At 39.2% G+C, this 20,481-nt stretch overlaps 1 protein-coding gene across 1 annotated transcript in view; it reads left to right on the top strand.

Annotated features, from left to right (window-relative positions):
- The window catches only part of Prss12 (serine protease 12), a 58,801-nt gene that overhangs the window by 27,960 nt on the left and 10,360 nt on the right, over window positions 1-20,481 (top strand). The window contains exons 4-9 of the mRNA XM_028760475.1: window positions 117-258; window positions 3,052-3,248; window positions 5,896-6,037; window positions 10,806-11,011; window positions 13,342-13,420; window positions 15,213-15,335. Of these exons, the coding sequence (XP_028616308.1) occupies window positions 117-258; window positions 3,052-3,248; window positions 5,896-6,037; window positions 10,806-11,011; window positions 13,342-13,420; window positions 15,213-15,335 (889 nt within the window). The remainder of the gene's footprint in view (window positions 1-116; window positions 259-3,051; window positions 3,249-5,895; window positions 6,038-10,805; window positions 11,012-13,341; window positions 13,421-15,212; window positions 15,336-20,481) is intronic.

Below are 20,481 nucleotides of genomic sequence, written 5' to 3'. Positions count from 1 at the left end.
TCTTTCTCTCTTTCTCTCTTTCTCTTTCTTTCTTTCTTTCTTTCTTTCTTTCTTTCTTTCTTTCTTTCTTTCTTTTCTAAGTTAATGTGCTTTGTGTCTTTATTTCCTTATCACAGATGGTGTCATCAGACTTGCAGGAGGGAAAAGTGTCCACGAAGGTCGCTTGGAGGTATACTACAGGGGACAGTGGGGAACAGTCTGTGATGACGGCTGGACTGAGATGAACACATACGTGGCTTGTCGACTGCTGGGATTTAAGTAAGGCTCACTGTTGTGGGGACACTGAATGTCAAAGCACATCTTTAAAGTCAGAATTATTGCATAATCCTTACCTTTAAATTCTAAAAATAAATGTGGATGACTTATCAGATGCTTATCTCTGTATCATCTGTCATTGTCTATTTGCTTATCATCTGTCACCATCATCTTCTATAGTTTGTCATCATTTGCCTGTCATATTAGTAATGCCCACCTAACTTCCTTTCTACCTACCCATCTACCTACCTACCTACTTACCTACCTACCTACCTCACCTACCTACCTACAAATGGAATTATGATTAGAACATGACATTTTTAAAGATGAGTAATCGTCTTTTGTCATTTATTTCATGTACCTTTCCTACCAACATCTCTCTTTTCTTGAACAAATTGGTTGAGTTCTGAGTGACTTCTAGTGCACTCTTTTGTCTATTCAGGCAAGCTTTTTAAATGCTCGCTTTTATGATGATGTATTGTCACTACCGGATGTTATTAGTTTTGACATCATTGTGTCTACAATTTCAGCAATTTCATTGAGGAATGTTGTGGTGTCACATAGTTCTTTCTTGGAACATGATGATAATCGACACTTTTGTTGGAAAAGAACAGCCCTCTTGTGATGAGCTGGCCTTTAGAACTAGCCTTTGACCCTGCCCACTTGCAGTCTGAGTACCACACTTAGGGCAGTATGTTATGCTACATACATAATACATTCCAGTGGAAAGACTTAAGTTGATTTAAGTAACTAGAAATGATGGCCTTGAGGTAGATATTCAAATGAAGCCCATGGATGCCCCTTTATTCTTGTGCTTCATAGTTCTATGTAATTATTTTAATAGTTGGTGAAATAACTTAATGTCAGCTTGAAATAGAGTTCATTGCAAATATTCACTAAGCCTTAAATTATATAGCTTATTCAAGCAGGATAGAGCTATGTTTAAATTTGTAATTAAAAAAAAGTTTGAAAAAGATACTTTCCATTCTTACAGATTATATGTTGCATGTGTACTTCTGTATCAGCCATTATATAACTCTGTGATTTTAGAGACACTTGCTTTAGTTTTATAATTGTACAGAGTCATATGTTTTGGTGTAATGCTGTAATGCTCACACCATGATTTAATTATATTCAGGTTAATTTTCTAGGGTAAATATAACTTTCAGCTTAATCATAAATAATGCTATCATGAACATATAAAAGTGCAAAGTTACTGACATTTATAATTTTTGGCAGATAGCAGTTGTTGAAATTATTAGGTCAAGAAGTATAATTGCCAAATACATATGACCATTTAATTAATAAGAACTTCTTAGCATATGCCACGTTGTATTGAATGAGTATGTTATGCTGACAATTTAAACTGAGATACAGGAATTTATTTTCACATTTTTTTCTCATTAGTGAAAACAACCAAGTAGCACTGAGTTTTTCCTCCATATTTTATATTTTAGTTTACATTTAGCTTATACTTTAGTTTTAGAGATCCATGCCGTTGCCTCTCTTGGATAAATTATCTGGACTTAGGGATACTTAAAGCGTTCTCATTCATGTGTCAGTGTGAGCGTGCACCACAGTTAAGTTCCAAAGGAAGTTCTGAAGGCAATGATTCACTTGGAATGAGAAGAGTAAACTTGGTTTCTTTGTATAAATGCAGACCCGGGCTAACAAAACTTCCTGTTATATGTTTCGTGGCTGAATTAGACAGAGAGAGATAAGGTTAATGCATTCCCTGGGAAAATGCTTTAAGTCAGGAGTGACGGCAATATGCAATTTAAATTCATTGGTTTTTGTGGGGGAAAAAAACAACAACCTTGATTAGTTAGACAAATGGCCTTAAAGTAACTATTTAAACACTGTTGCCATAACTTATTAAATAAATTTATCTAGTTAGAAAAATGTAATGGTTGCACAATAGAACTATTAAAAAAATTCATGGCAAATGGAAAATTTATCTTCATGCCCTTGGTAGAGAGGTAATAAAGGTATCGAGTGAGGGGAGGGACTGGCCCAAGATTTCTGACTGAGAAGTGAATTTCACAGACTCTGAGAGTTGAAGGCACCTTGAAGATCTTTAAGTTTAGCGATACCCGCATGATTCTTAAAGAATGACAGAAATATTGAGAGAAGGGTCAAAATAAATGCAGTCACCAACTGTCATCTTTTCAATTTTACAGATTTTGCTATTTCACAACTCATCACTTATTCCAGTACATAATATAATGTAATAAAGTCAATTGGCACACTGTGTCGTTTATAAAAAACATTGTGCATTAAAATTACATAACCTTAAGAAAAGAACACTCGTCATTCTTCCTTTGGTAGACCAACAGCCAAATTTTAATCCAGCACTGGGTCCTGATTGTGAGCAGTCACTGAATTAGGACTCTCTTGGAGAAGGACTCCAGAGAGCCAGAGAGAAGCTGGTGAACTCGGCCTAGCTCAGATAGATTGAGTAGAGACCCAAACCAACAATCATCTCTCTCTACTTCACAGAGTTATTCCACGGTGAGGAATTTGAGGTTTATCTCTTTGCACGCTCTCTGGCTGGTGGGTTAAACTGTAATCAAAACATAAGAATGAATTACGGGTTAGTTACTCATCAAATTAACCAAAGAATGTTCGTTAAGTTAATTCAAATGCACAGGAAAGCAAGCACAGTTGGGTCTTCAAGACTGGAGAAAGGTCAGATTCTTATCCTCTGAAGTCACGATACTAAATTAGGTTGTTTTTACTGGTCCCTCAATGCATGGGGTGGCAGTTCCACTAACAGCATTTATTTCATTGCCACAGATATGGCAAACAGTCCTCTGTGAATCATTTTGAAGGCAGCAACAGGCCCATATGGCTCGATGACGTCAGCTGCTCAGGAAAAGAAGCCAGCTTCATTCAGTGTTCCAGGAGACAGTGGGGAAGGCACGATTGCAGCCATCGGGAAGATGTGGGCCTCACCTGCTACCCTGACAGCGATGGACATAGGCTTTCTCCAGGTGAGGACAGGATGCTGCATTTGAGGTCACAAGCGTTCACTCTGCTCCTCCAACCAGTGCTCTGGAATGTGAAACACTTCCCATCCTTGACTTTACTGTCAAAAGGTCTGTTTCTCAAGAAAAATAACCTTTTGAGGTCTCAAATCCCATCACATGTCTAATTCTGGATTTGTTTTCATTAAGCATCTAGATTGCTCAATTAAGAAAAAAAAAGTTTATAGTTCAATCCCAAGAATTCATATGATAGAAGGAGAGAACCAACTCCCCTAGGTTGTCTATCTACCTTGATAATCATGGGCCTGGGAATGGGTCCCAGAGACATTTACAAACACACACACACACACACACACACACACACACACACACACACACACACATACCATTGTCATTTTTTTTAAGAGTCTATAAAAATTTAGGACTGGAGAGCTGGCTCAGTGGTACAGAGCACTGGCTGCTCTTTCAGAAGGTCTGATGTTTAGTTCTAAGGAGCCACACGTCAGCTCACCACTTCCTGTGAGTAGTCTCAGGTGATCCCAGCCCCTCTCAGCCTCTGTAGGAGCCAGGCATGCACAGACATATTTACAAGCAAAACATCCATACACATAAAAATAAATTAAATTAAAAAAATAGAATAGATGACATTTTCTTAAAACTAGATAGATCATGGAGATCTAATTCCATGTAGATATATTTTCCTAACATTAAAACAAAGATTTAAGAATGTAAAAAAAAATGAAAAATAAGAATCTTAAAAAAATCTTATCAATTTAAATTTTGTCTTTGGGGAATCACTAATCTTTACACCTTCTCTTGTGAAGAACAGTAAGATTTCAGACATATTAATAAGCAATATAAAGCGTCAAATGTTCTGTTTCATACATAGCTAAAACATGCTACCATTTGAATGCCACTAGTTAGAAGTGCATAGAATATTCACTTAAACATTTGCTGGTTTTGACTCTGCTATGGGATTCTCTCTCCTGTCTCATGAAGTAATCCTGACCACAGATTTAAGTTAAAGGTTGGATCATTGTGGACACAAGGAAGAATGGAGAGCTAAAAATTGTCTTTTTTTTTTTTTGGTCTTCATTAGGACATAGGTTATACTGAATTGGGACACACCCCAATGACTTCACAATTTATTTTGCCACAGTATGTGAGTCTCAGTGAGGGCTTTAAACAGCACAACATGGTTTTTTTTTTTTTTTTTTTTTTTTTGCTTTTGTGGTGGGGAGATAGATTTTGGGATTTTGAGGAAGAAAAATAAAATATGTCCATCTTGCCCACAATTTTTTAAGGTAACAAATGTCAATTCATAATGCCATAATCCTGTATGTTGTTTTAAGCATGCATTAATGATATTTTGGTCTTCAGCCCCCTGATTCCACCTCCTTGGTTGTTCTGATCACTTTTACCCTTAAGTTTTCACTAGTAGGTTCTCCTGAAGCCAGAAGACCTTTGTAACTAGGCAACCAAAGCTGTATGTATCAATCTGCTTGCAATGTTGTGAAGTCCACAGATGGAGGTGGTGTCAACACAGATATTTATTATCTCACAGTCTGGAAGTGAGACATTAAAACCCATGGTCTCACTGAGGTTGGACCCTTGAGAGGGAATTCTGAAGCAGAGACTGTAAAGGATACAGATTCTCCTGGTTCCTGTCCTTGACTTATAGAAGGCAGGTCTTTTTCTGGTGCCTTTTCCAATAGTCTTTCTTTTTAAACTAAGTCTGTCTTCTTCTCCATGAGGACACCACTGTATAGACCTGGGATGTGGCTTCATGGCTGCACCTTCCTATCCTAGAGTGTGATTCTCGGTAAAGGCCCTGTGACACCATCCATCTACCTACCACAATTTCTGTGTTGTCCTGAGTGACACCATCCATCTACCTACCACAATCTCCATGTTTTCTATATCTGTATCTTTCTTCCTATCTATATAATGTGGCAGATAGAGATGTGACATTCTATCATTTATGCAACTTCAACCTTAATTGACGAGAAACCAGTCTCTTGGTTTTTAAGTATTAATATGTTTTGTGATTTAAGTCCTTTCTTTGATATAAATAGTTGAGAAGGTTTTAGAATTTTTCCGAATGCTGACCTCCTCCCTGGCACCCTTTCTAGCCGCCTGCCCAGCTTTGTTATCCATCTATGCCAACGCTTATACCTCCTTAAAAATTCTAACTTGGAAGTATATATTCCAGCTATGTTCATGAGTTATAAAACAACCTAAACAAAAGAACGCTGTTAATGCTCTATTACTATTTAGAAGTTAATCATAATAAAAAAAGGCTAGCTCATGATTTTAGAGTGCCATACATTTGCCTGTTGTCTGTCCATCCATCATCCCTCCATCCATCCATCCATCCATCCATCCATCCATCCATTCTTGTCCTCTGCATAGGAGGCATTTCCAAATGCCAGGAATAGAAAGTTGAGCAAGATGAGCCCATTGATTGCAGGGCTTTAATAAAGACAGTAAGAGTGGATATAGGATATTACTGGTATTTCATCTCCTGCTCCAAAGGAAGGATTGGTAGGTGATTCTATATCTGATTTTTAAAAATTGTATTTTGTAAGGTTTTCATGCTTTGACATAACCTGGGTTGTTTTGGCTTTTTTAACGTATTTAAACCATGACTTAGGTTTTCCCATCAGACTAATGGATGGAGAGAGTAAGAAGGAAGGACGAGTGGAGGTTTTTGTCAATGGCCAGTGGGGAACAATCTGCGATGACGGATGGACCGATAAGCATGCAGCTGTGATCTGCCGGCAGCTTGGCTATAAGTAAGGAAGACAGAATTCTCTGGGATGGTACTTGGGGACGGTTTCTCTGACTCATAATTTTTTAAGGTTTATTCTAGTGAGTTTCTTTTATGTAAAGTTAGTTTCTTCAATTAAAATTATCGACGGCATGGTGGTTTGGAATTATAAAGCAGCAGTAAGTAGTCCAGTTGTGTTCACTATAGGTTTCCAAGAAATATAGAGTACAAAACATCACAAATACAGAGATTCTGTGATATTGGAACAGCCCAACGCTGACTATTCATAACACTGCTGTCTGCAGCTGCAGGCACTCAGCTCACCTTTTCCTGTAACTGATGGTTTGGCACCTACATTTCCCCCCCCCCCACACACACACTGAAGCAACAGTTGGTTCTTGTTACTCATGGGAGTCAAGCTGTGCTGGGCAGCTGCAAGCAGAGTAAACGCTGATGGAGCTGAGGCGAGCCTGCTGCCTCTCTGTGTCAGTTGTCATGCTTGTAAATACTTGTCTTCTTGTGTAATCTACTCAGTGCTTTGCATTTTTCCTCCTGAATTTGTGTGTGTGTGTGTGTGTGTGTGTGTGCATGCATACCTTAATTTCGATGTTTGAAACAGTACTCAGGCTAGGGATGATATGCTATGCAGTGTTCCTCAGTGGAAGAAGGCCATAATGTGGCTTATGGAGAAATACTTATTTGTGGTATGAGTTAAGAAAATATGGGTATTCAAATCTGGAGAAGGCAGGTTCTCAGATGGGTGATTGGAATTTTCATGAAAAACAGTGAAAACATTTCACATGAGGGCTTTCGGTTTACAAATAGAAGTACAAGTTACATCACAGAGGCCTGGGAAGTGGTTCAGTGGGAAAGAGTGTTTGCTAAGCAGGCATGAGGAACACTCAGAACATACGTAGAAAACCAGGCCTGGCTGTGTATGCTTGTAGCCATAGCACTGCAGGATAGAGACAGGCGGATCTTGAGAGCTGACTGACCAGCAAACCTAGCCAAAATGACCTTCACATGTGCTTAACACATGAACTTTTACACTCATGTGTATCACCACACACAAAACACACATGATTATTAGCATAAAGGGCTGTGAAATATAGGCTAATAGATATGTTTACCTAGTTCATAGTAGATAACAAGCAATGACTGCATTTATAAAATATACCCTTATTTAAATACATATCTTAAATATTGATCCATTAAATTAGCTTTGCTGTATAGAGGACATTTAATACAAAATAGCATTTGCATTTTATAAAATGTCAATCTTTTGTTATTGAAATACTCTGATTTAATGCCTTGTGTATGGTCTGCTTGCCATTTTCCTTATCTCATGGTCAGTGGGTCTATAATTTGTAGTGCTGACATGCAGTCTACTCCAGAGGCAGAGGTGAGTTTAGTCAGAGTTTGGTTTTAAAAGTCCTTTGCTCTCTCTATTTCCAATTCATTCCTCCATTTGAAAACAAATGCACACTGTTCATGGTCCACTCCCAGCTTAGCTTTTGGAAAGCATTCTGTTAACACTGCTTGCTTGGCCACCTATGCTTTGCCTGGCAGTTGTCATTTAAATGAGAATCATTTCAATATCTGCTAAATCTAGATATATGTGAATGGTTTTATGACTCCCAACTAAGAGAACATGAGAGTTTATACAGGAACACACATCCAAGTGAAGACGCATATGTGACCTGAACAGGGGATCTTCTTTTCATGTCTGTTTTAAATCATGAAAAATTCTGGCAACACATTCATTTGTGAAAATCAATCCAGAAAATGTTGTATGCCATTTACTGGCTTGCTCCCAAGCTCACATTTAGTTGCTTCTTTTTTCCAACCCAGTCCCACCTGGCTAGGGATTGTACTGCCCATGGTGGGCAGGGCCCACCTACATAAATTAGCAATCAAGAATTTGCCCCCAGAGATCTAAAGGTTTGAGCCTCTTATGTAGACATTCTAGAGATCTCTCCTCCTGTCAACAATCTCATGAGTGAGGGATCTCGGGCAAACAGTGAAACTCAGAATAGAGTTAGAAAGTATTTTACAAAAGCCAAACAGGAATGTGGTCATAAAACCCAGGAAACATGAGTGGAACTATTATGGTATGCTTAACATAAACAGAAAGCCAAAGGCAGTCTTTAATTACACGTTACATAATGTCTCACGAAGTATAGCATGTAACACATTGTTCTTGGACTGCTAACAGAGTATGCTGAGATCAGTTGAATATACTGGGCTAGATCAGTCGAGAGGGAAGTTCCAATGTGTTTGAACTTTGTGTGAATGTTTCAAATGAGTTTGGTTTTGAACAGCCTAGTGATTTGAGTGGCATTCATAACTAAAATTTAAATTGGCATACCACCACCACTGTTTTCATAGAAATATAACATTATACACATTTTGTCTTACATTTAAATACTTGCAAAGGACTTAATTTCTGATGTAGTTGTATATGCTATCTCAAATAAAGCACTATTTGACTTTGCTTTCTGTTGTTGTGAAAGATCAGCCCCACCAAGATCAACTTGGGAGGGAAGCATTTCTTTCATCTTATGCATCAGGTGATTACATCACCAGGGAAGTCAGAAGCAGGGATCAGAGAGAAACATTGTTTACTGGCTTGCCTCTAAGCTCACATTCAGCTGCCTCTTCTTTTCAACCCAGTCCCACCTGCCTAGGGATTGTACTACCCACAGTGGGCAGGGCACACCTACATAAATTAGCATTCAAGAATTTGTCCCCATAGATCTATTCACAGGTACAGTCTGTTAGAGGCAACCCCCCAACCCCATTTGGAAGTCCTCAGATAGTTCTTGGCTGTGTCAAGTTAAAGCTAACTAGAAGAAAGTTACAGCATTTTGTAATATTCAATGGAATATAAATCTGATCCTGTTATCCATTTAAAAATACCTGAAGAGTGGAAAAAACCTCTTAGTTGACATACATAAACATATAGTTATGTTCCTCCTGGAAGTTTATTTTAAATTTTCTAATTTTCTCCTTTCACAATAAATATATGTATACATGCATTTATACACATCACTATAGATATTCATAGTTTTTAGAATAGTATGAAGCACCTCATCACTACCACCAAGCTTAAGAAATAGTGTTAGTGTAGCTTTAAGAGTCCAGTGTGCCATCCACACTGTTCTTACTCCAGTACGCAAAGTAAAAACTCTCCCAAATTTTGTGTAATCTTATTAATTTTTTATAACTTTAAGGTATGTGATCTATAACTTAAAATTTTGGTCTATTTTTAAAAATCTGATTTTGGAAGTCAGCTATCCTACGTTAGGATCTTCAGATATCTGCCTTGTTTCTGTATTGCTTTTGAGAGACCTCCTATACCAGAGGCTGTGATTAATTTGTACCCATTTTGCTCTGTAATATTAGAGTCCATAGATACACAGTTTTATCTCTTTATTTTATTGACCCTGCACATATGTTTGTAGAAGTAGTGGATTTTTCATTGCTGTAACTGAAAAGCACAGGCTGAGTAGTTTATAAAGAATGAAGTTTGTCCAACTCACAGTTCTGGTAAATAGGAAGTTTGAGGAGTCTCTCCTCCTGAGGACCTTCTCGATGGTGGAAACTGTACAGCCCAGTGGGGTGCGGTGGAGTCCATGGAGAGAGCGCTAGTACAGGAGACAGAGCCCAGATGCCTTTATAGGGACCTGTTCAAGAGAGTTTTTAATTAATATACTCAGGAATATAACCATTAGTATGTTGACTATGTGTCACTCAAGTTTGTCCAGGGCAGTAAGGCCGCTTTCCCATGTGGCTACACTAATTTGCACATTCAGTAGCATTCTTGAAACTTGTGAATAGCTAGAGTTTACCTCATCACTAATCCCAAACACATGTCCATTTGTTTACTGACCAGTATTTTCTTTTATATAAAGGGCAATGTATGGCATCTATCTTTATTGAGATTATTTTATTTGGGATCTAGCTTGCTTTCTTATCTAAGTTGTTGGATTTTTAAGTTATTTTTTTGTGTAAATTTGGGGATTTCTTTGTATGATATGTATTTTCTCTAGACAAGCATTTGCCAATAAATGTATTTGTAGATGTTTATTACAAACACCAGCTTTCTGACTTCTCTTCTTACTTTCCTTAGTGTGGTTTGCAGGAAAGTGGCTCGGTATTTTTATCTTATTTATATCTTTGCTAATCATTTTTTCTAATGTGATATGTTAAGGACAGTTCTCCTGATTCTAATTTTAATGATTTTTCTTTTCATGATTGTGTTCAGTGATTTATTAGAAATTGAATTAAATATGGAATTTTTAGTTCTCTTCTTTAACAAAGTTTTTGGATTGTGTAACTTCAGAAAGTAATGTAAAAATGACAAAAAAGGAAATATTCCAAAATAAGTCTTCCACAATTCCCAGCTTTTTCTGTGTTAAGAATTGTACTTTTGCTTCAAAGGGAAGTGAAAAAATTAGTCTCTGGCTCTCTGGTTATTATTTAATTGGATGTTTTTCTTGGCACTGTGATAGTAAAGAGGGAAAATTTGGGAGTGACTTTATTTTTGACATTCTATTGTGTGTGACTTTCTAAGTAGAAGCTAAATTAGAGGCAGTTGATTCTATAGAGTATCAAAGGCCTACACCACTCAACAGTGTTAAGTGTTTTGACGTCACAAAACATGATTTTCAGTACATGCCCATACTAATTTTAATATTCAGATCTAAGGCAGAGTTGAGCTGGTGTGTGCTGAAGTCTGCCAGATGCTTGGTTGGCTGACCTTGGGTGTCTGAAGAATGCTCTGTTTCCAGGGGACCTGCCAGAGCAAGGACTATGGCTTACTTTGGGGAAGGAAAAGGCCCCATCCACATGGATAATGTGAAGTGCACAGGAAGTGAGAAGGCCCTGGCTGACTGTGTCAAGCAAGACATTGGAAGGCACAACTGCCGCCACAGTGAGGATGCAGGAGTCATCTGTGACTATTTCGAGAAGAAAGCATCAAGTAATGGTAATAAAGGTAAGTCACTTCTGGACCGTTAAGCAAGCAGAGAGTTACTGATTCCCGTGACTACCGCAGACTAACAAAATCCTAGTGCAAAGGGAATTTACATAGCCCCTTGTTGGTGTTCATGTTTATGCTGTGTCTCTGTAAGGCTTACAGAGGAGTGAGTGGCCTTTCAGAACCTTGCAGTCTCTGAAATCAACTCCAGCTCTCTTTACAGTCCCAGCCATTTCTGCATCCTTCTCAGAATGCAATATATCTGGTTGTTGTCTCCTTAAAGACTCAGGACCAAGATCATTCTTATTATTGCTATATGAAAGAGCAGGAATAGCTTTTAAGAGACTTTTGTTTTGTCTTGGAGCAGACTCTCATTATGCTCAGATTAATCTGGAACTCACTCTGCAGCCCAGGTAGTCCTGCCATCACCAAATCCTCCTGCCTCAGGCTGCTGAATAGTGGGATTACAGTTGTGAGTTAGCCCACCTGATTAAAGTCAATTTTTAAAAGACAAATTTTCTTTTGTAGATTTTATTCTCTAAACATTCAAAGCTTAAGGAAATTGAGAATGCAGTGCAATATTGGGATATTAAGTTGCTCTGTCATTCTTAGTTCTTGAAAGTTCTTTGCATATTCAAGTTGTATAAAGTAATAATATTGCTTTAAACAAAAGAATGAGAGAATTGACTTTTTTGAGAAATCCTTGGTTATCTTTGATAAAAAGAAAAAGCTTTTTGATCTCCATAGAACTACATAGATCTGGTTCATTCACATACCTCCCCTCTAGGAATTATTGAGATAATACAAGAACAGGAAAGAATTACATGGTTCTTTGATTATGAGGGGCTTCTGAGTGTGATAGCAGTACTCACACTCATGTGGGCTGGAAAGATGGCTCAACACCTAAGAGCACTGGCTGCTCTTTCAGAGGACCTGGGCTCAATTCCCAGCGCCCACGTGACTATAACTGTATTTCCAAGGGACCTAACACCCTCACACAGACAAATGTGCAGGCAAGATACTAATACATATAACATACACATACATACATACACACATATACATGTACATATATATTCAGAAGCCGGTTTCCCTAAAGACAACTTAACTTGTTTCCCTAAAGACAACTTAATTTGTTAAGTTCCCTTCAATAATTAAAATTACACTTACAAATTAAGTATAACGAATTATTTGGATTATGTCAAATTCCTGAAGCAGTTGAAAATGTAAAAGTGAATGCTGAAACACATTTTATTTTGATGCTTTTCTGTGCTAGGCAGTGCTTCCATTCCTCAATGAATGTGTTTCATGTCTAGCTACACGATAGAATTTGCTTCATTGTCTTATTGCTTTCTGCTGCAGCTCAGAGCCTGGTGACTTCCATAGGATAATTAAATATGGGTGTTTGGTGATTGGTCATCTGATGAGATGCTCTTAGAATGGACTTGGTTTTGCTTCTCAGTTCTTTGCTACTGTACACACAGCTTGAGACTGATTTTTGTTTCTTAAAGTCAGGTGCCTGCACAAGAGTGGTGTACATTTAAGTTTTGCTAGCTCAGCATCAAAACATTACTTTTCTTGGCATCAGATACCCTGGCTCAACTTGGGACATCACTGCAAAGTTTTTCTCATATTATAAATTACAATGCCATTATAAATTGCAAATCCAAAGGGATGAGGGGTCAGGTTTTGAAGGTATGCCCCTAAGGTCAATGGTACACATTCTGTACCTCTTTCTTTGCCAAAACCTCCTGCTGGCTCTCTGGTGGAGTCTCTTGCCCAGTTACCCTGGAACCATTAGCACTGATTTGGGCTTCATGTTCTTGGTACAGTTCCCACCCTTCTTATACAGATAGAAAAATAACAAGAATAAAACGATAATGTGTGTATACTATGTACTTCCTATTTTAAATTGTTTATGTTTATAAGCAATATATACACATATATAAATATATAATGCATAAATATTTAAATATATATTTAAAAAACTGCTCCTACAAAATTATTTGTAAAATTATTTTAAAATCTAATCACGCTTTATATATTTGTTTTTCTTTTGTAAACATTTGCCAGTTTCTCATCTGTTTAATTGAACTCTTGTGTATTTATGTCAGAAACGTAGAGGGAAGGATAACCAGGCAGCCCTTTTATCCTTCAGAGTCTAATGACCAGAAACGTTATAAAGTTTCTGATCTACTTGCATGAGATTTGTTGTTTGGTTAAAAGATAACTCTTATTTTTATTGCAAGAAAAGTTATGCTGCAAGTTTCAGAGAAATGCACTTTTAAATAGAGGAGGAAGTTTCTAGGGGAGGTGATGGGCAACAGAAACCCCCTGTCTGGTTTCAGAGACGCTCTCATCTGGATGTGGACTGAGGTTACTGCACCGTCGACAGAAGCGGATCATTGGTGGGAACAATTCTTTAAGGTAAAAGGTTCTTCACGGAGATCCTGATATTACAGGATTACTAATATATGTGTGTGCTACAAGAGTTACAAACCAAGGGATTCCTTTTGTTATGTAAGGAACAAGTTTTCATCATCTTATAAACTAAATTGAATGAAGATCACACTGATAGTTTTCCTGTCCTTTGATGCAGATTCAGTACATATAAGCCATGTTAGTTCTCCACTGTTTGTAAGTTATGATATATGTTTCTGACACAAAATGTGGCAGAAACAAAACATGTGACTTTGAGGAGCCATTTAATGGAGGATTGGGTTCCTCCTTCTCCTCTTTCTCCTCCTCCTCTTCCTCCTCCTCCTCTTCCTCCTCTTCCTCCTCCTCTTCTCCTCCTTCTTCTTCTGTTTTTTTTAAATCAATGTGAATGTTTACTCATAGTCCTTCAAAGTTACCATTCCTCATAAAATTCTACATGGGCCAGTGACATGGCTCATTGGCAAAGGTGCTTGCCACCAAGCCTGGTGACCTGAGTTTGGTCCCCGGAACTCATGTGGTAGAAGTAAAAACTGACTCCTCCAAGTTGTCCTCTAACACACAGACACACAGACACACACACACAGACACACACAGACACACACAGACACACACAGACACACGGAAAATTGATGAAATTAAAAGCCAAGAAAAATTACAATGGCAGCTTTTTCCAAACCAGAAATACATACCTGATGTATATAAACCTTGAAAGGTTAATGCACTGCCACTGTGAAAATAAAGACCTTTAAGTTCTTTCCATTACAAGCCTACAAGTTAAAATTTATAACAGATACAGATAATAGCATCATCTAATACATATTTACATGGTAAAGTATCATATTTATGAGATAAAAACTGATAAAAATCTACATAGCATGGTTCTCAACCTGTAGGTTGTGAACCCCCTTTGGGTGTTGAACAACCCTTTCATTGGAAAACACAAATATTTATATCATAGTTCTTTTTTTTGTTTGTTTGTTTTTTTTTTGAGACAGGGTTTCTCTGTATAGCCTTGGCTGTCCTGGAACTCACTCTGTAGACCAGGCTGGCCTCAAACTCAGAAATCCACCTGCCTCTGCCTCCCAAGTGCTGGGATTAAAGGCGTGCACCACCACCACCCAGCTTATATCATAGTTCTTAACAGTAGCAAAATTATAGTTATGAAGGAGCAATGACATAATCTTATGTTGAGGGGGAGGGTCACCACAACGGGAGGAACTGTATTAAGGAACTGAAGCATTAGGAAGGTTGAGAACCACTATTGTGTAGCATCTGAATATTGAAAGAACCACATGAGCTTTTGTATATAGCGAGAGCTTTGAGTTACAGTTTCTATCTTATGCACCATCACTGAGAGGAGTGGGGAGAGCTTGGGGAAAAAGAAAGGGGAGGGGGAAGAGAGGAGAGGGAAGCATTTTAAACCCAGCTTTTGGTTCAAGTACTTCTTTAGGCTACATGGTTTATATTATGCAGGTGATGTAGGGTAAGTAGAGAAGTTACACTGGACTCATGAAATACAAAGAAGACAACTTGTTTCCAAGAGTCAGAGAAGAGCAGGATATGTACAGATGCCTGTGGAGAAGTTTCCAGAGTTGCTGATATTTTTGACCAATAATAAAAGACCAGTTTGTGAGAGTTAAGTGGGCATTGTTCTCCATGTAGGAAGGACCTAATGGCTACACTCTGAGCTCATCCCCCGACCTGCACTGAAGTCATTGTTTTACCTGAGGTTTTTCTTTCCTTTTCTCCTCTCTTGAACGTGTGGCTTGGTTTCTTCTAGAGGTGCCTGGCCTTGGCAGGCTTCCCTCAGGCTGAAGTCGTCCCATGGAGATGGCAGGCTGCTTTGTGGAGCCACCCTTCTGAGTAGCTGTTGGGTCCTGACAGCTGCACACTGTTTCAAAAGGTATGTGTCCCTTGTCCCAAACAGCATGATTTCCCCTAGCTCCAGGCTCGTAGGCAACAGAGCGAGGCAGAGCCCAGCTATGTGCCTTCTCTGTTTGCCCTGCGGCACTGTGTATATGGGGGAGGTAACGCCAGGAAGAATAGCAGAGAGGGAGGCCTCAGGAAACAACTTGATGTTCTCTGTTGTACTACCAGTTTAAGCTTATCCCAAACTAGCTTACAAATAAATGAGACAGTGAGATTCAGACTATGGATATTTATTTGGCCTAGACAATTATTGGGGGTAACACCCAATCTACTCTTCTAACTGCTGGCCTGGCTACCTCCCCAGCGGTGTACCCCAGATACTTGCTGTTTCTCCTGGCCATGTGCTCATGGTCCATCTCCCTGAACCCTGAACCCTGAACCCTAACCCTGACCCTGACTCATGGCAGCTTCCTCTTCTCCTCCTGTTCTTCCTCCTCTTCTTGTCTCTCTCTCCCAACCAGGACACTCCAAACTCACCTACCTCTAATCCCTCCAGTAATTGGCTGTAGCCAATTTTATTTAACCAATAGTTTTAAATCAAGCAATCAAGTTTGCACAACAAAAGCTTGTAAATATAAAAGTCACTCTTATATTATATATAAGTAGGCCTAGACCTTTTGGTAAAGAATTTAGCATTACAATAGATAGTAAGAGACCAAACCTCAAGAGTTCTCTGATTAAAATAAGTTGGAACTTGGGAGAAGAGAAGGGAAGGGAGGTTTTGGGGAGAGGAAACTGTTACGGTAGTGCTTTCCTCAAGTATTTATATAAGATAGGTAGATGTGGAGACACATCACTGTACTTTAGAGACTGAGGTAGGAGGATTACTGAGTTTGAGGCTAGCATGGGATGCACACTGAGATTATCACAAACAAACAAACAAACAAACAGACAGACAGACAGACAGACAACACACAAAACCAAACAAAAAATGTATCAGGTGAAAATTCATAGACTTGTAGATGTAACATTGACGGCATATTATTTGGTTAGGATTTCTAAGGAGGAAGAATGTAGCCGTGGGGCTTTTAGTGCTTCTGTACTCTCGATGGTTTGTGTATTAAGTTTCTCTGTACCTTCTTGAAAGTCACTGCATCTAATTTATGCTTAGCTCTTGTAGCACGTGGTCCTGTTCTGACAAGAGGAAACTCTTGTACTAGAAATTTTATCAGTCCATCCTGAGCTCCTATCAGCTCATTGAGGAAGCTGCACCAGAAGGTCACTGTCCTGTTCTTGCAGTGCCTGCTCTAGACGCCCTGTCACCCTCTCTGTTCACACCTCATTCACAAACTCTGTAGACAACCATCTCCTTACATTAACTGTGACCTTTAAAAATGTATGCCAACATTGGTCAAAACGTTGATAATTACTGAAGCAAGGTAACAAACACAAGAAATTTCGGCATACTGTTTTAATTTTGTATGCTGCAAAAATTGTTTTAATTAAGTGTTTAAAAGGAATATGCACCATATGGTTGAAAAACTCTTCCAAGTCAAACACTGTCTCTTTTCCATGAGACTATGTGATGCGCTTTTACTCCACTGTGTCCTCACAGTCGGCTTGTGTAGAGCCACTTTAACTACCGTATGAACGGCCACTTCTACTGCAGAACCTCAGTTCATTTAGTTCCCTAATGGGTAGTCAGTTTTCCCTATTCTTCCAATACTACAGAATTGTGCTGCAATGGACATTTGAGTAGTGTTTGTTAGGTATATGATCATATTAATGCCTTCCATCATAAATTATGCTCATATCCTTTTATATTTCATATAGCATTGCCTTATTATAGTAGATTTTATTTTTTGTATGTTTTACATACAAAACCTTTGCAGTTATGTGTTAACAAATATCTTTTCTTGGTATAGGTCACACTCTTTTATTGTTTATGGTTCTTGTCAGTTTGTAAGAAGCCTTGTACGTCTAATTAAAAGTCTTTCCCTAATCCAGATGTGATGGTGCACACCTTTAGTCACAGTGCTCAGGAGGCAGAGGCAAATGGATCTCTGGGAGTTCCAGGTCAACTTGGGATAGGATAGGGGATTCTAGGGCCGCAAAGGCTGTATAGCAAGATCCTGTTTCAAACTAACTAACAAACAAACAAATAACCCCCCCACAAAACCAAAAAAAAAAAACCCAAACCAAAAAATAAAAATAAACAGACAAAACAAACACTTTCCTCTAATTTCATATAATAACTGTCCTGCTTTTTCTTTAAAAATATTTAAAGACTTTGCTTACAGTTTACTTATATGCCTGGCATCTAGTATGAGGATGTAGCACGGCATCTACTCCTCTTTGTAGATGGCTCCCTCACTTTTCCGTCTTGAACGCTCCCATTTTCACCCACTGACTTAGGTTAACTGTGTGTCACACACCAAATTCTTGCCTGCCTCTCATTTGTCTCTCAGTAATTGCTTGTGGAATTGGGTTCTATGTTCTAGGTGCTTCACAGGGCAGAAATCCACATTCAGATGTTTGCTGTGCTGGGAATATAAGAAATGTAACTAAGTCTGAAAATTCACCCAAATACAAAAATGTTTTAAGGTATTTCTGTGTTACATGAATAGCAGAGACAATAAAAGATTATAAACATTCACTCACTCCCTTAACAAGTAACTATTGAGGCCAGGCAGTGGTGGTGAATGCCCAGCATTTGGGAGGCAGAGTCAATCAGATCTCTGTGAGTTCAAGGCCAGTCTGGTCTATAGAGCTAGTTCTAGGGCAGCCAGGGCTACACAAACCCTGTCTCAAAAAAAAAAAAAAAAGACCCAAAACAAACACAAACAAACAAACTCCACCACCACCACCACCACCACCACCACCACCACCACCACCACCACCACCAAAAAACCCTATTGGTTCCCAGGCATGTGCAGTGGTGATTCAGCAGAGGAGAAAGCGGTAGGTAGGATGCTTGCTTTTAACAACTGTATGATGTTGCTGTAGGGGGCCAGAGGAAAAGAGACAATCTTTCCATGATTAAAAAGTTTAGGGACCATCTTTAAAGTGGACTCTTTACACCACAATATTATACACATTTAGCTTGCAGAGTGTTAAGGTTCCTGGGCCTCAGGCCTATGTCTGCTGAGTTCTGAAGCTGTTACTCAGGGATGTGCATTTAGACCTAAATCTCGAGTGGTTTGTCAATCTCAAGGGTGCTCTAATGCTCCAGTTCCACTTGCTTGTTGAGTAGGGCACATTTGAAACATTTGAAAATAATGACAAAGTAGAATATATAATGGAGTTGACAGCTGCTTAACCTTGTTCTGTTTAACAAATTCATTGCCAAACTGAGAATGGACTCTGAAGATAAGCTACTCACAATGAATAAATAATGCATTTGAAGGCAGGATCGTGATCGCAGAAGATGTTGACAGACTGATTCCAATTAGCAATACAGACAAGGGCAAAAGGAAATGTCATCTTTATCACCAGAAAGCAGTCTCAATACAGCACCAATGAAAAGGGCTCGTGAAATAGTGCCTGACACTTCTACTATGTAATATGGTATCTCACAGGCTGATGTGTCAGTTTCTCACAAAATTAATTTGCTGACAGAGTCCAAATGAAGCAGTGAAAATCCTTGCTATTTTGTCTTAGTCGACTCAAAAGACTGTTGGGAGAAAAGCATCAGCTTTAGTAGGACTGTGCACTGACTGTGCGCTGACTGTGCGCTGACTGTGCGCTGACTGTGCATTGTTTTGGGTGCTACGCCATGGTGTAAATGATATGGTGCACTAAGAGGGGCAAGTAGCAGACACCGGAGAGCATGTGGGTGTTGACTGTTACTTCAGACACCACAGGTACTATGGGGAAAGGTTTTACTTCTCTTTCATGTATGTTTATGGCTCATGTATGGAAGCGTTTATGTGTGTGCACATCTGTATGCAGGCATGTGGAAACCGGAAGTCACTGTCAGGTGTCTTCTTCAATTGCTTTTCACCTCTTTGCCAGAAGAGGTCAGAAGAGGACGTTGGATCCTCTGACTGGAGTTTTAGATACTTCTGAGCTGTGGTGTGGGTGCTAGAAACTGAACCTGGGTCCTCTGCAAGGAAAAACGGTGTCCTTAACCAGGGAGTCATGTCTCCAGCCCATCCACAGATTTTATGAGATAAGGTCTCCCACTGAATGTGGAGCTCGTCAGTTCAGTCAGCCAGCCCCTGACATCTCCGTCTCTGCCTCCTCATCCCTGGGCTCACATGGACTTCTGTGCCCAGTTTGTGTGGCTACAGCTTCTGCAGTGAGCACTTTACCCACTGAACCATCTCACCAGCACCATTTTTTCCCCTTTAAAGATGATGTCTTAGTTTCTTTTTTTTCTTTTTTCTCTCCTTCTTCTTCTCCTTCTCCTCCTCCTCCTCCTCCTCCTCCTCCTCCTCCTCCTCCTCCTCCTTCTTCTTCTTCTTCTTTGTTATTGTGATGCGATACACTTGACTTAAGGGAGAATGGGTCTATTTTAGTTCACATTCAAGGTGCAGCACATCAGAGTGGAAAAGTCAAGCCAAGCAGGAGCTCGAAGCCACTGCTCACATCACACTGACAACCAGAAAGCAGAGGGATGAAGGCTTCCTGGTACCCAGCTCTTCTCCAATCACACAGGCCAGGATTCTAAACAGGATAATGGTTCCACAGTGGACAGGTCTTCCACTCCATTAGTGTAACCAAGATAACCCTCCACGGGCATCTGCTAGGTAATTTTAGATTCTGTCAAATGGACAGTTAACTCTAACCATCACAGGTGGCATGAACCATATGTAGAGAGGAGAGGGTTTTCAATCTATCTATCTATCTATCTATCTATCTATCTATCTATCTATCTATCTATCTATCTATCTCAGACAGGGTTTCTCTGTAGCCCTGGCTGTCCTGGAACTCACTTTGTAGACAAGTCTGACCTCAAACTCACAGAAATCCACTTGCCTCTGCCGCTCCAGTGCTGGGATTAGAGGTGTGTACCACCACTTCCCTGCTTAAATCTATTTTTAATTACAATGTAATTGTGTTTTTCTTCTCTTCTCTCCAAATCTTCCCATGCTATCTCCATAACTCTCTTTCAAATTCATGGCTTACTTTTCTTTCTTTTTCTAATTTTCTCTTCCTTCCTCCCTCCCTCCCTCCCT

This window comes from Grammomys surdaster, unplaced genomic scaffold (assembly GCF_004785775.1).
Source record: "Grammomys surdaster isolate TR1022 unplaced genomic scaffold, NIH_TR_1.0 126531, whole genome shotgun sequence".
NCBI lineage: Eukaryota > Metazoa > Chordata > Mammalia > Rodentia > Muridae > Grammomys > Grammomys surdaster.
This window is presented reverse-complemented; position numbering and strand designations above follow the sequence as displayed.